This window comes from Myotis daubentonii, chromosome 7, assembly GCF_963259705.1.
Source record: "Myotis daubentonii chromosome 7, mMyoDau2.1, whole genome shotgun sequence".
Classification (NCBI taxonomy): domain Eukaryota; kingdom Metazoa; phylum Chordata; class Mammalia; order Chiroptera; family Vespertilionidae; genus Myotis; species Myotis daubentonii.
The window spans coordinates 21834262-21845203 of record NC_081846.1 but is presented as its reverse complement, the minus strand read 5'-3'; the positions used below and the strand labels follow the sequence as shown (position 1 = coordinate 21845203).

General features: G+C 54.6%; 1 protein-coding gene across 4 annotated transcripts in view; it reads left to right on the top strand.

Annotated features, from left to right (window-relative positions):
• The first annotated feature begins 84 nt into the window (after positions 1-84).
• TNS1 (tensin 1) overlaps positions 85-10942 on the top strand; it is a 231643-nt gene continuing 220785 nt past the window's right edge. For 2 of the 4 annotated variants that reach the window (XM_059703097.1, XM_059703094.1), the window contains exon 1: positions 86-398. In XM_059703097.1, coding sequence (XP_059559080.1) covers positions 231-398 — 168 coding nt within the window. In that variant the 5' untranslated portion in view covers positions 86-230. Of the gene's footprint in view, positions 399-800; positions 905-10942 lie in introns of those variants that run through there. The other 2 variants (XM_059703093.1, XM_059703098.1) reach the window with 2 other exon arrangements.

Sequence of the window (10942 nt, the reverse complement as noted above, 5' to 3'; positions counted from 1 at the left end):
CCCTCGGGTCTCCCTCTGTCACTGGCTGCTCCCGGCGCCCGTGTCACCGCCCCTCGTCCGCCCCGGACTCCCCCGCTTCCAGGCGGTGCCGCCGAGAAGGCTCCTGGAGGGGACGGCTGGGGGCGTCGCCGCCCCCCTCCCACGTCGGAGGCGCCCTGGGCTGGGGGGCGGGCCAGCTCCCGGGGCGCCCGCGTCCCCGCTCGGCACAGGCCCGCGGGGCGCCCGGCCGGATGGGCTGCACTGTGAGCTTGGTGTGCTGCGAGGCGCTGGAGCCCGGGCCCCCCTGCGGCCCCCAACCCCCGGGGAACCCCCCGGGAAGCCCCCCGGGCCCGGCGCTGGGCCAGTGCTGGGAGCCCGGGGGTTTGGTCCGCGCCGAGAGCAGGCGGCTCCTGCCACAGGTAGGCACTGCGGCCATGAGTGGGGGGAGTGGGTGATGGGCAGAGCCTAGCTCACCTGAGACAGGTAAGGAGCCAAGCCAGGAAAGAGCCCGTCAGCTGTCGGGAGGTGGGCAGCAAGGGCAGGCTGCCCCAGGGGAACGGGTTGGATTAGGACCAGGTGAAGGCACAGAGTTAGGTGAGGTCTCACCTGGATTGCTAGTGCCCTTGGGAGGAGGGTGATGCAGCACCTGGCCCTTAAAAGGGCAAATAGTTCAGGTGGGGCTTCGGAGCCCTCCGAGGGGGCAGGGCTGGGAGGGCTGGGGAAAGGCATTGAAAGTGCTCATTTCCCCTGAGCTGGTCTGGGAGTCGCCTAGGTGTCCCTCCTGGGAGCTGTGGCTGCTGTCCCTGACCGGGGCTCTCTAGCCAGGAGGGAGGGGCCAACTGAGGCAGGGAGGACCCCACCGGAGCAAGACTGCCCTGAGGATGGTGGGGGCAGCTGGACCCTCACTCCTGCATTCTCTGTCTGGGTAAGTCCTGGAGCCTTGCGAGTGGGGAACTGAGCCCCGGGGTGGTGACAGGCTGGTGTTTGTCCTGGAGGAGGCATCTGTCTGGGAAGCAGCAGGTGTGGTACAGGTGTGGGCACTAGATTTCTCCCAAGAGGAGGAGAGGGAGATATTTGGGGTCACTAGGGACTGTATAACTTGCTCTAGGCTCCCGGCATAATCCTAGCCTACCTCCCTGTTCGGAGCTGTGAGAGCTGCAGTCTTCTAAGATTTGTTTGCTGTGCGGGGTTTGGATTATGGTGCTGCCTTATATCTCTCCACTTGGGTACACAGCGTGTGGGGGACTCAAAATGTACCTCTGGCTACATCCCAGCTCCCTTCTCCCCCTTCACCGGGGCAGCCAGTGAAGCCAGGTGTGTGTGTGTGTGTGTGTGTGTACTTGTGTATGTGTGTGTGCTTGCACACACATGTCTCAAAGTGATCCCTCTGCCCCGCTTGCCTGGATGCCCCTCAGGGCACGAATTATGGCATATTCATGGCTGTACTCCGCAGTGCCAGGCATAAGGCTGTACTTATAAACAGAACTCTCTGTCCTTCCTAAGCGTTGGCCGGGTCATCACCACGGTGACAGACCACGGTGAGGGACACGCCTGGGATGTAGCTGTTGCCTGAGCCCTTGCAGTGGCTGGAGGCCTGAGCCTAGCTTGGGGCCCAGGGGCAGGATGAGGCCTGGGGGTGCTGGCTGGGGGGTGTTGGCTGCTCCTCCCAGACTGCTGCTTCTCAGTCCTGGCAAAGGTGGAGGGTTCCGCCAGGGAAGGTGGCGTGGCAGAATCCCTGGCTTTCGGGTCCCTCCAGAGGTCATCCAGGCTCCCTTTCTTCCTTAGAGCTTCGAGTTTTCAGGGGGAAGTGATTTCACAGCCCCTCTTCCTTATCTGTCTCTATCTTAGACCATTCTTTTTTAAAAATATATTTTTATTGATTTCAGAGAGGATGAGAGAGGGAGAGAGAGGGAGAGAGAGATGGAAACATCAATGATGAGGGAGAATCATTGATCAGCTGCCTCCTACATGCCCCACACTGGGGATCGAGTCCACAACCGGGACATGTGCCCTTGACTGGAATCAAATCCGGGACCCTTACGGTCAGCAGGCTGACACTCTATCCACTGAGCCAAACCAGCTAGAGCCCCAGACCTTTCTTGACTTTACTTTCTCTGTTGGTGGGTCTCCTAGATTCCCTGTCTCCCTACCTCTTCCACTCCCATGCAGCCAGCTGTGGGGGAGGTGCCAGGTGGGCTGAGTGACAGGCTGTCTGCTGAGATGGAGGAAGGAGCAGGGGGCACTGGAGGTGGGTGATCAAGGAGAGGGGAGACGGAGGGGGAGGGGAGTGTGTGTGGGTGTGTGACAGCCATAGGGACAAGGATGGGGACGAGTGTCTGTCTGCATTCAGATGAGCTGGTTTCTGAGCTGCCTCTTGAGAGAGCCTGGCTCTCACCCATGACTCATTCCCTTCTTTATCTGCAGGATTACACCCTCCATCCAGCCCCAGCCCCAGCCTGTGCCCACTGCCCCCTGGCTCTGGCTCCAGAGGTGGGGGCTGTTGCTGGCTGCTCTCTTCCTTGCCAGCCCCCCTTCACCTCCCATTCATCTTACAACTCTCAGGACACTTCAGTGACCTAGGAAAGAGGAGCCAGGCGACCACCTCACTAGAGGAGGTGTTTTACCAAGTTCTTGTGGACTGTGGAGGATAAACATCTCTTGGGCACTCAGCCCCCCTGGGAGTCAGGGCTTAGAAGCTACTCCGGCATCTGGGCTCCCAGCCAGGGCACGCCCACTGCCATCCTGCCATCAACATGCCACCATTCCTGCCGCAGACCATTCCCCTCCTCCCATCCCCATTCCCCAGGCCAAGCTCCTCTCCTGGGGTCACAGGCTGTGCTCAAACCACCTGTCCCTACCCCCAGCCTTTCCCGTCTTCTCTCCCCTCTGGGCAGCCCCTCCCTGCCAGGCCCTACTGCCCTCTCCTCCTGCATGCTGTCCCCAGTCTTCCCCCTAAGCAGACTGTCCTGTGCACAGACCATAATGCCCTCTCTGCTTTCAGGCCCCATTGCCTACACCACTCCTGCCTGTCTTGAATCGGTGACCTGCTCCTCCTCTTTGCTCCCAAGCCCTTGAGCCCCTGCTCTGGATGATTGGAGCCTGGAGGTGTGGTTCTGCATCCCTCCGGTGGCCTCCTCCGGGTCCTATGATTGCCATACACACTGAGCCCTCCTCTGGCAACATATACCAGCCTGCCAGCCTCAGGAGAAGGGAAGGTGGGGCTTGGCATTCCTCCTAAGCATTCCCGCCAAACCTTCTCTGACCTGGGCGCCAAGGGGCCTGGAGGGCATCTCCAGGTGCCAGCCTCGCCTCCTCACTCTCTGCCGTGTCCCAATACAAGTGGGTGCTTGTCGGATGGTGGTGGGAGCAGAGGGCGGGAGACTGTAGGCTGCTTCTACCTTTTCTCTCCGAAAGTCAGTCCCTGGGGTCAGTTCATCTGGCCTCTGTCCAGTAGCCCAGAGACCGGTTGAGTTAGGAGATCCCCGGGAGGCAGGTGCTGTAGCCTCCCCTGCCTGCTTATTGTGGGGTCCTACACCCCTGATGGAAGTGCTGGGTCTAATCTAACGCCCTCTGCTGTGGTTGCATTCCTTCCTCTCTCTAGTTCTATAAATCATAGACTCCCCAGCGCTGAAAAAGGATCTTGGTGAATCCTGTGAGGTCACAGATCTGTTTGAGAATCTGATGAAAGCTATGGCTGTTCTTGCTCAGGAAATGCTCATGGACATGTTCACACATACACAGCCACTGTATAAACACACACACACACACACACACACACACACACAATGTCATATATCCCCTTAAGCCTATCCATGGTCCAGATCCCTCCAACCCCTGCATGTCACAGTTGAGCACACTGAGGCCCAGAGGAGGGAAATGACTGGCCTGAGGTGACAGAATAAGTAACTAACAGACCAGGACCACAACCTGACCCTGGACATGTGGGAGTTCTGTTTCCAGTGGCAACTTTTCCCTTCTCCAAATGCTACCTGTAAGACTGGACCTGCCATGCATTTATTCAACAAGCATTTATGTTTTGAGTTTTTGGGTATTTATTACCTTAGTTTTGAACTGACTTTATTTCGTTGTAAGTTTATGTATTTTTAAAATGTTAATTTTATTGAGAGATAATTGACATGTAACATTGTATAAGTTTAAAGTGTAGGGCATGTTGATTTGACACAGTTATATATTGCAATATGATTACCACAGTAGTATTAGCTAATAATTTTATCACGCCACATTATTCTTTCTTTTTTGTGGTGGGAACAAGTAAGATCTAGTCTCTGAGTCAACAAGCATTTTTGAGCGGCTGCTCTAAGCCAGGCACTGAGCTAGGAGCTGAGGATAGAGCAGGAAAGCAGACAGCCCTGTGCTTGCCTTCAGAGGGGGTGTTAATCCAGTGGGAGAGAGAGAACAAACTGTCAACAAGTGATTGCACAAAGACCGACATTATTGGAAACAGTCCTAGGGAGGGGAAGTAAAGGATGTCATAGGAGATGCCAATGGATCGGAATTAGATTGGGAGCTGCAGGAAGTGGCATTTCAGCAAGGAGCCCAAGTGCAAGTAGCAGTTAGTGAGGACAAGCATTCTCAGTAGTGGGAACAGCATGCTTGGAGGTCCTGAGATGGAGAAGAGTTGGGAGCTCTTATGGCATCTGACAAAGGCTTCCTCTGGCAGTTCCCGGTTCCTCCTAAGCCCTGACATCCATGTGGTATGTGTACAGATTGGAAGGGGTGAGAGGCAAAGCAGGGCGACCTGGGGGAGGTGGTCACAGTCATGTGGTGAGCGATGATGATGGTTCAAGTTAGCGAGGTGGTGCACCATCAGGAGGGCTCGGTGGGGGGTGAGGCCAAGACTGATTTAGGGGGAGAAGGGACAGGACTTGGAGGTGGGGTGGGAGGGAGAGGTAAAAAGGATTCCCCTCATCTTACAAAGATGGTAGCTGATAAGGCTTCATCAGGCATCCCTCCATATGAGTTTACTGAAGTGTTTCATAACACAGGAAGTACATAAACTGAGTACAACCATGTACCCAATGTACCCAGAGCTCTGTCAAGAAATAGAGCATTACCTACACCCAGAAGCCCCCTTCCTGTCCTCTTCCAGTCACTAATTCCCCTCTGACTTCTACCAGCAAAGATTTGCCTATTGTATAGAACTTCCTATAAGTGGAGCACATTGTATGTATTATTTTGTGCATGATTTCCTTTGCTCAACATTATGGTTGTGAATGCCGTCCATATTCTTGTGTGGTGGTAGATCATCCCTTCTTATTGCTGGATAGTGGTCCATCATGTAATGATATACAATTCACTTGTCAATTCTGCCACGGACAGGCATTTGGGTTCTTTCTAGTCTGAGGCTTTTACGGTAGCACTGCTATGAACATCTTCGTGCATGTCTCTGGTGGCCCTGCGTTCTCATTTCTGTTGAGTAGATTCACCTCAAACATCTCAAGAATCAGAGGCATCATTTTCTCCAGGGGGTACCCCAGGCATCTTGGGCTGAGAGACAACCTGGAGAAGGAAAGGGAGAGGATCTCTAACACCCTAATAAGTCCTTTTGTAGTGACTCTCCTCATCTTGCTCGCCCCCCTAATGTGGAGCTCAAGTGTAGGAGGCAAAGGAGGAAGAAGCTCTAGAGGCCATGTTGGAGTGGGGGTGAGTGGGGTCAGCTGACCACCTCTCTCAGCTGTACCCACTCTCTGGGGGCAGGACTGGGTCCTTGGTTGATTGGAGGGTGTGAGGCTGGGGATAGGGCCATGCCCTCTAGTCTTTCTTTCCTAAAAGGCAAGAAGCCAGGCACTGCCTCCTTGTTTGATGTATGAACTTGCCACGGGCCCCTGGCACAAGGGCAAAGTGTGGTGCCAAGGGCAGGCAAGCTATGGCAGCCCCTGGAGGGGCAGCAGCCTGTGAGTGGGAAGCAGAGGCTGCCATCTGCTGAGAAGCTGAGTGTTGGGGAGCAAAGGGGACCCAGGTGATGCTGAGGTTCCAGGTCCCCTTGCAGACTGATCCCTAAGTTGACTCCTTTCCCCTCAGACACCCCAACCCTGGTGCTTCTGGCCAGCTCCTCCGTCTCCCAGCCTGAGTAGCTCTAGAGTCCAGAACAGGAAGCTGGCTCTCCAGCCCACCCTAGGGAGAGGGGATGGAGAGGTCACAGCTTTAGACTTCCTTTCTGGCCAAGGAGAAGGGAGTGTTAGGGTGCCTCCAGTGCTATCTGTTCACAAGTCTGTCTTCCTAGTAAGACTTTGAGCCAGTGATTTCAGGACTGAGCCAAATTTTAGTGAACTTTGTATCCCAGGAACTTAGTTAGCAATGGGCATGCAGCATTTAGATCAGTGGTTCTCAACCTTCCTAATGCCACGACCCTTTAATACAGTTCCTCATGTTGTGGTGACCCCCAACCATAAAATTATTTTCATTGCTACTTCATAACTGTAATTTTGCTACTGTTATGAATCGTAATATCTGATATGCAGGATGTATTTTCATTGTTACAAATTGAACATAACTAAAGCATAGTGATTAATCACAAAAACAATATGTAATTATATATGTGTTTTCCGATGGTCTTAGGCAACCCCTGTGAAAGGGTCATTCGACCCCCAAAGGGGTCATGACCCACAGGTTGAGAACCGCTGATCTAGATGCTCAGTCAGGGTTGCCCAATGGATGAATGGATGGATGGTGAGAGTGGGGCAGGAAGAGACCTCAGAGCAGGAGAGAGATCACAGGTGGAGGCCAGGCAAGAGAGGAGGATCATGTCTTGGCCTTGGACCTCCACCTGGGCCCGAGCTCCTTCGGGCCATCCAGTGGGGAGGCAGGGATGTAGGGATGGGCTACAATGAGACCCCTGGGTCAAACTCAGACATGGTTGGAGGTCAGATAGGAATGTCTGCAGGGTTGGAGGAGGTCAACTGACAGAAGACCTTTTTCAGGGTTTGAAGAGAGTGGGAGGGGAGATAAGACCCTGGTGACCAGCTGGGGCTGGCAGTGTGTGGCAGTCACAAGGAGGCCCGTGGGGGTGTCTTCTGGCCTCAGCACAAGCTTTTGCCTCTGTTCAGCTCTTCTTGGCATTTTCTGCCAGCACCTCCTTTCCGGAAACTCCTGGGTGTCCCAACCAAACCACAGTTCACCACACTCCTGCCACAGCTGAAACCACAGTTGTCAAGAATGGCCAGGTGGGCCCTTAGACCCAATCCTCAGAGCCTTCTGGCAACCAGAGCCCAGATGTCCTGTGGGCCCCGGTGTGTGACATGTTGGTTCTGCACCCAGTAGAAGCTTCTCAATTCTCGTTTGTCTGCTTACCTCTCAGCCTATCTATCTTTCTACCCACCTGTTCATCCATCCACCATTTTCTTTTACCCATCCGCCCTTCATCCTCGTATCTGTCACCTTTCCTCTCACCTACCTATCCTCTCCATGTACTGTGCACACACACTTGGTTTGTCCAGTAAGCCCTCACCCTCTGTGTGACACCCAAACACACCAACCTGAGACAAAGGCCTGCACACGCTGTCATTTGGTTTTAGAGCAGGGAGTGGAATGTTCTGCCTGGAGCAATCTAGGAAGCCCTCCTGGAGGAGCTGACATTTTGAACTGGGTCCTTCAAGGTGAGTAGGAGTTCACTAACACCGAGGGGAGGCAAGGCCATTTTAGTCAGGTCCAGAGGAGTCAAAGTGTGTGGTGTCCTAAGGGAGATGCATAAGGTGGGAGGGCATAGGCCTGGTCAGAAGCTGGGAATGGGAAAGGCCTTGAATGCCAAGCTAAAGAGTTTGCACTTTAGACTTATGTGGTCCATAGAGAGCCCCTGGGAGGGTCAACCAATGGGGGTAGTCTGCATTTTAAACTATCCCTGACACAAGGTGGAGGGTGGACGATGGGGAGAGTGGAGTGACTTGAGCCTGCTAATGCAGTGGTTCTCAACCTGTGGGTCGCGGCCCCTTTGGCGGTTGAATGACCCTTTCACAGGGGTCGCCTAAGACCATCCCGCATATCAGATATTTACATGACGATTCATAACAGTAGCAACATTACAGTTATGAAGTAGCAACGAAAATAATTTTATGGTTGGGTCACAACATGAGGAACTGTATTTAAAGGGCCAGAAGGTTGAGAACCACTGTGCTAATGGGTCTTTCTCACGTGGCCAGACCAGATGGGTGTGTGTGTGTGTGTGTGTGTGTGTGTGTGTGTGTGTGTGTAGGGGTGCCCCTGGGCTGCTGGTTCCCCTTTCGTGTCCCCGACTTTATGTCCACTAACCCTTTCGTCCCCTAAACAGCATCCCTAAGAACTGGGGTCTGGCAGGCCAGGAGTTAAGCCGAGAGCTCACCTGGAGGAGGTGCAGCTGGCTCCCTGCCATGTCCCTTTGGCTCAGTTTCACCTGCTGCCCAGCCCAGACGTCACTTCCATGGAGGTTGGGCAGGAGACAGGCCTGGCTTTGTTGGGACCCTGAGACCAGGCTAGGTCTGTTGCCCAGCCCTGGAAGGGTTGGAGGATGGGGAATGGAGGGGGTGGGTAGGGATCAAGATTCCTGGGCCCTGGTGCTGCAAGAAGCCTGGCTGCAGAGCTCCTTGGCTGGCACCTCTGGCACACCCTAGTCACATGCCTGAGGGGGCGAGTTGGGGGTGGTTGGCCAAGGATGGCAAGAAGTGGGTGGGGTCAGAAAGTGCTTTAGGGCCACATTGCCCTTCTCCTTCTGCTTCCTTTGGTCCAATAGCTCAGCCTGTCCTGCCCTGGGGAAGGGAGGCGCTCAGGCTTGTAGGATCAGGATCCTTTGGGGGCCAGAAGGGACTCTCCTCTGTGTCTCATTTCCTCCTCTTTCTTTAAATCTCTCTCACACTCTATCTCTGTTTCTTTCTGGGAGTCTGTGTTGCTTACTCCTCAGGAGTTTCAAGTCCCTTTTCCACCCTCATTCTTCCCTCCCAAAAGCAGGAGGCAGGGATGATGGCATCTCTCTTGCAGAGGAGGCAGTGTGGAGCAGTAGTTATACTAGTAGCCTTTGGGGTTAAACTAAGTTCAATTCAGGCGTTGCCACTTCAGGGCTGTGCATTGCTGAGCATATTACATAACTTCTCTGTTCTTTGGTATCCTTCGCTTCCCTAAAAAGCACTCAAAGCAGTGTGGGCACATTAATAGCGTTTAGTAAGGGGTAAGTGTTGTTGCCGTTGTTATGGTTATTGAGTGATTGTATTAGCCTGCATCCTCTGAGAAACAGGATGGGATTAAATGTGTAGAGATTTTATTAGGGAAAATGCCCGAGTGGAAGGAAGGAGCCAGGAAAGGCTGGGAGAGCCTTAAGACTTACCCGAAGTGAAGGCGAGATGGAGGGAATGAGCACTAGACAGAAGTGTCCTAGACGTCCATGCACTCTAAGGAGAGTTCAGCAAAGGGAATCCATGAGCCAAAAACTGGCCGAGAAGTCTGGTGTCTCTCAGGATTGGGCTGCCTTAGAATCACCTGTGCACTTCGCCGAGCGAGCGGGGAGCAGCCTCGGGAGGCATGGCCCCGGCAAGCACAGCAATGACTTTGAAAGTGCACAGCTGGGGCCTTTGTCAGTCCTGCTCCCTTCAGCAGGGGGTCTCTGAGGTGCTGCTACAGGGCTTTGGGATATGGAAGAGAACAGGGCCTTCTATCTTGGGGGCCTGAGGAGGGTTGAAGGGTGTAGGGGGGATGATCCAAGTATCTGGAACGAGGCTACAGCCTGGATCTCAGGCTGTTGTGCTCCCTTCCAGGCCTGGGCCTGCTTGGCCTGGCTACCAGGTCTCTCCCCTTAGGGCCTGGCTTTAGCCTGGGTCATGGCTGTTGAGTTCATATCCTTTGCCCTAGACCTGATGGATGGAGTGGTTGTGCTTGGGGCAGAGGGCTGACTCCAAGTGGCCTCTGACACTACTGTCTGTCCCTGTCCTCCCATCTTTCCTTCCTGCTGGGGGTGCTTCAGCGCTGTGGGGCAGAGAGGCAAAGGCTCACTGGGCCAGTGAGAGTCCAGTGTAGGGCATTCAGGGGACTGCATTGTGCTGCTCTCCACTCCCCCCTGGACGGAGGCATCCACTTCAAAGTGCACTGGGTGGTGGGCTTTGGGGGGTGGGGAGAGGGAGAGAGGATGGGCAGCCTGACACTATCCCTGACAGTGACCTTGGAGTTTTCTGGGGCTGGCCAGAGTGTGGCACAGGGGGTGAGAGCAGATGCCAAGCTGCAGCACCATTAGGGAAATGAAGTTGGAGTAGGAGCAAGTGTTTCTGGACACTGAGCTGAGGCCAATTGTGGGAGGTCAGACCAGGCCCAGCCTGGCCAGGGCCCCCCTGCCACTGCTGCCACCAGCTCCTGGCTACTGCAGGGCAGGCAGACTGCACTGAGCTGTGGGAGCCATCCAGACGGCCTCTTGGACTCCAGCCACTCAATATGCTAAGCAGGGCTAATTTATTCCCTTGTTTCTTAATGGAATTGCAGCGAAGCAGCAGGGGGTGAGTGTGTTAGAGGTAGCACTGGAAGGGGAGAGGTTCTCCGTGGGTCTCCCACATTCTGCTGCTGGACCCCTGGGCTGCCTGTATGACTTGACATGGCCCTTCCCAAGGCTTCAGCTCAGAGAGGAAGCCATGCAGTGGAGGGAGCAGTGACTTGGAGACAGGCAGCTAGATGAGTCCTTGCTTACTGTTTCCTGGCTAGGTGCCCTGGGCAAACTAGTATCTCTGAGCCTCAATTTCCTCATCTGTGAAATGGAGAGATAGAGCCCAGGCTGTTGGGAAGAGCCAGCTTCACAGTGTCTACCAGGCTCTGGGACACAGTGGGCAGGCGGCACAGTTTGAGCTGTCTACACTCTGTTCGCATTGGCACCTCCTTTCCCTCCTTTGCCATCATCTGCAGTTTGGCATCCTGAATCCTGAGGTCACCTGGAGATGGGGGAGGAGGGAGGAGGCCATTCTGAGAGCTCTGCTCTGGGGTTCGGGGACTGGGGGTGAGG